Source organism: Plasmopara halstedii, assembly GCF_900000015.1.
Source record: "Plasmopara halstedii genome assembly, contig: Scaffold_650, whole genome shotgun sequence".
In the NCBI taxonomy this organism is placed as follows: domain Eukaryota; phylum Oomycota; class Peronosporomycetes; order Peronosporales; family Peronosporaceae; genus Plasmopara; species Plasmopara halstedii.
Window position 1 is genome coordinate 933,103 of NW_020187567.1, and position 2,948 is coordinate 936,050.

A 2,948-nucleotide genomic window follows, 5' to 3' on the forward strand; every position below is an offset into this window, starting at 1 on the left:
CTCAAGAATGAGAAACCGATTTTCATTTGTGAATGCAATTATTGGGAAAAGAACGTCGATATGAGTGTAATGGACCAGATCATTGATGGTCTGAATCAGAAGTGGAAGTGGGAGGTCCTTTTTGTGTTTCGTATGACGGCGGCGATGTTTCGTAAGCCTTGGGGACATCGAAGCGTTGGCTGCGTCAAGATTAATTACCGGGATGGGGAAGTGAAATGGATTTCCAACCACCTAGAAATTAGGGATCGGAAACAACTTTAATTGGGTTTGAAATCAGTGATCAGGATAGCCCTGACGTGAAGAAGAACGACGACAGTTTCACTAAAAGCATTCAATGCAAAGGCGGTGGCGGACCCGCGGTATTGTAGAATGGCGCGCACATCTGTCGATGGAAGAGTCAGGTAAGCTCAGCAGAGTAAGCACTGCCGACCTCGCTGTCTGTAGCTTAAATTGCGCCATTTGCATGTTGAGGGATTTTCGAGTGTATTGTGACTGTTGAAAAATTATTGGACTCATACAAAACATGATCAATAACATTGTTCAAATGTCATTCTTACATTACGAAATATAAGAATCACCGATATGATTAGATAGTTAAAGAATGGAGAGCTAGTTGAATCATGGCGCGAGAAAAACGCTGACAAATTTAAAATAGAGCAACCAATGTGAATGTGGCGGTCAATAACTTCTGTCATAACATATAAAGGCACAGAAACATTTAACTTCCAGCGGATACTTGAACACGCTAGACACGAAAACAATGAGTTTTTATTATCTTCATTGTGAAGCTTAAAGAATGTGGTATTGATACCAAGTGGCTGGCAGACTCTCTCCAAATGCCAAGATACAGGAATTGGGAGTTATTTGTGCTATCCAACACTCAGTGCGGGGGATAGCTTTTTTTAATCCTCTCGGATGTGCACATTGTTCTCCATCGTAAAGCTTCTGCGCGGCGATCTTTTCAGTACGTTTGCGCTGGTAGTATCACATTTGCGCCGTCAGAATCTTGTCGTTATATTTTTTCAGCGTCTGGCAGACAAGAGCGGAGTAATAGTTCGCTTACTTTACACGGGGACAAGGTGAGATTGTTGGGTTTTGTGGTTGGTAGAAATGAGCGTACCTGATAGTGTAAATCTACTGGGTTGGTCTCCATAAATCTGGACTGAAACTAACGAGGATTAATCTGAGCGAGCTTCAAAGTCTGAGCGATATGTCTCAAAATCGGTCTTATTTTGGAAGTTCTGAAACAAGCGCTAAAACTAACGCGTTCATACTGCCATCACCCGGTGAAGAATCAGGCGCGGAGCGCATAATGGTTTATACGCTCACCACCAAGTGAGGATTATTAGACCATACCTATGATAGAATATCGTCACGAAAAGCTGAATGGAACGGATAGAACCTATCAATTGCGCTAAGGGAGGTTCAAGGGCCATACTTTAGCGTGGATAAAGGAGACAGAAGAGAAGACGAGTTCTCTTCCCTTACTCATTTAAATTCAGCTGCAAATTTGATTTATAGGCCTTAAGTAGTTCTTCGCCCCTCCAAGTTGAGACTGCCCTTTTCCCTATTACGTCGGTAATCGCTTCCTCGTCGCACAAGCGTGTCTCAGGAATTGTTGTGAATAGCGCTTCACACTCCTGGTAGCACGTAATGCGGTCTTTTCAACGACCCTCGATCTTTGTTTGGCGGCACGGCTGTTGAGCACTATTGGAAACAAGTTAATTCATACATAAGTAAACCAGGAAGAGTTATGAAACTCCTAACCATTTGCATAATTACATAGCTACAAGCAGATTACATTCAATTGGAAACTCACCTTCAAACCACCAGGTCCTTCCTTCCAATCTGGCATTTACAGAACATTGCGCAGAAGTAGTGTATCGGGCCACCGATTTACAACAGAATGATAATGTCATTCACAATGTGACAGACAAGAAAGAAAAGCTCACTCCAGCAGAAGTATTGCGTGAAATGCGGGAGATAATGCTACAGATGAAGGAAGAAGTACAAGATGTGAGGATAGAAGTAGCATCAATTAGGTCTGATAACGGACAGCGTCATCAGCAGCCTTCGGTACTTAGTAGTGCTTCGGCAGAAGCAATTAGGAGTGTCATGCTATAACTCATCAATAGTCAATCCCAACCTCACATGCCAGTATCACGTGGTTCAGCTCAGGGGGCACGAGATCTCCGTATGTCCAACGATGAATTCGTTTGCGATGACGCGAAACAGAGAGAACAGCTGTTCCAAGCGTAAAAAGAGCAACAAGAGGCACAGGGAATGCATGCATTCCCACCACAGCATCAACAGCAACAATTTGGCCCAAGGATTCCTAAATTGAAGCAAAGGATGCTCTTGATACCCCCTTTTGAGGGAAAAGAGACTTATAAGGGCTTGGTATCCGGCTTTGAGCTCTGGACTTTGCAATTCATGAGACAGGCCAACATGACTGTCACTCTCTCTCTGGCTTTGAATGGCCATAGAAAATCAAGGTTGATGTGTTAGAAAGCAAACTAAAGGGCACTGCAGTCGATTACTTCCAGAGAAAAATCCATCAATGGTGGGATGAAAATCCCTCATTTGGTCATGCTATTGACCAACTCACCAAGGCTTTTGCATATAAGATATCAACAGCCCAAGCTACAGAGATTTTATTATTAAAAAAAGGAGAAATCCATATCATGGACAGAACATTACTTATACCTCACAGCAGTGTCAGCTATGGCAGGAAGAAGAGACGACCTAGTACTAGAGAACATTCTGAAGTTCGCATGCCCTGACTTAAAGCAGGGACTGATGACCGTACAAGGAAGGATTTCTTGCGGCAAGCAGAGAAACTCACCCCTTTTGTTCAACACGTGGACAATGAACGGAACAAGCACGTGGACAAGGATCTTGGGCAGAACACAGCGAATTACAGCCAAACTACAACTGACAAGTGTTAC

The 2,948-nt window shown here is 43.4% G+C and overlaps 1 protein-coding gene across 1 annotated transcript; it reads left to right on the forward strand.

Annotated features, from left to right (window-relative positions):
* Positions 1–915: 915 nt before the first annotated feature.
* PHALS_14639 (uncharacterized protein) lies at positions 916–1,339 on the forward strand (the record flags this gene model as incomplete). The annotated part of the gene is made up of 2 exons (XM_024728454.1): positions 916–1,079; positions 1,177–1,339. 2 exons carry the CDS (start codon positions 916–918, stop codon positions 1,337–1,339), a joined length of 327 nt encoding a protein of 108 aa, XP_024578930.1.
* Between the last annotated feature and the right edge of the window lie 1,609 nt (positions 1,340–2,948).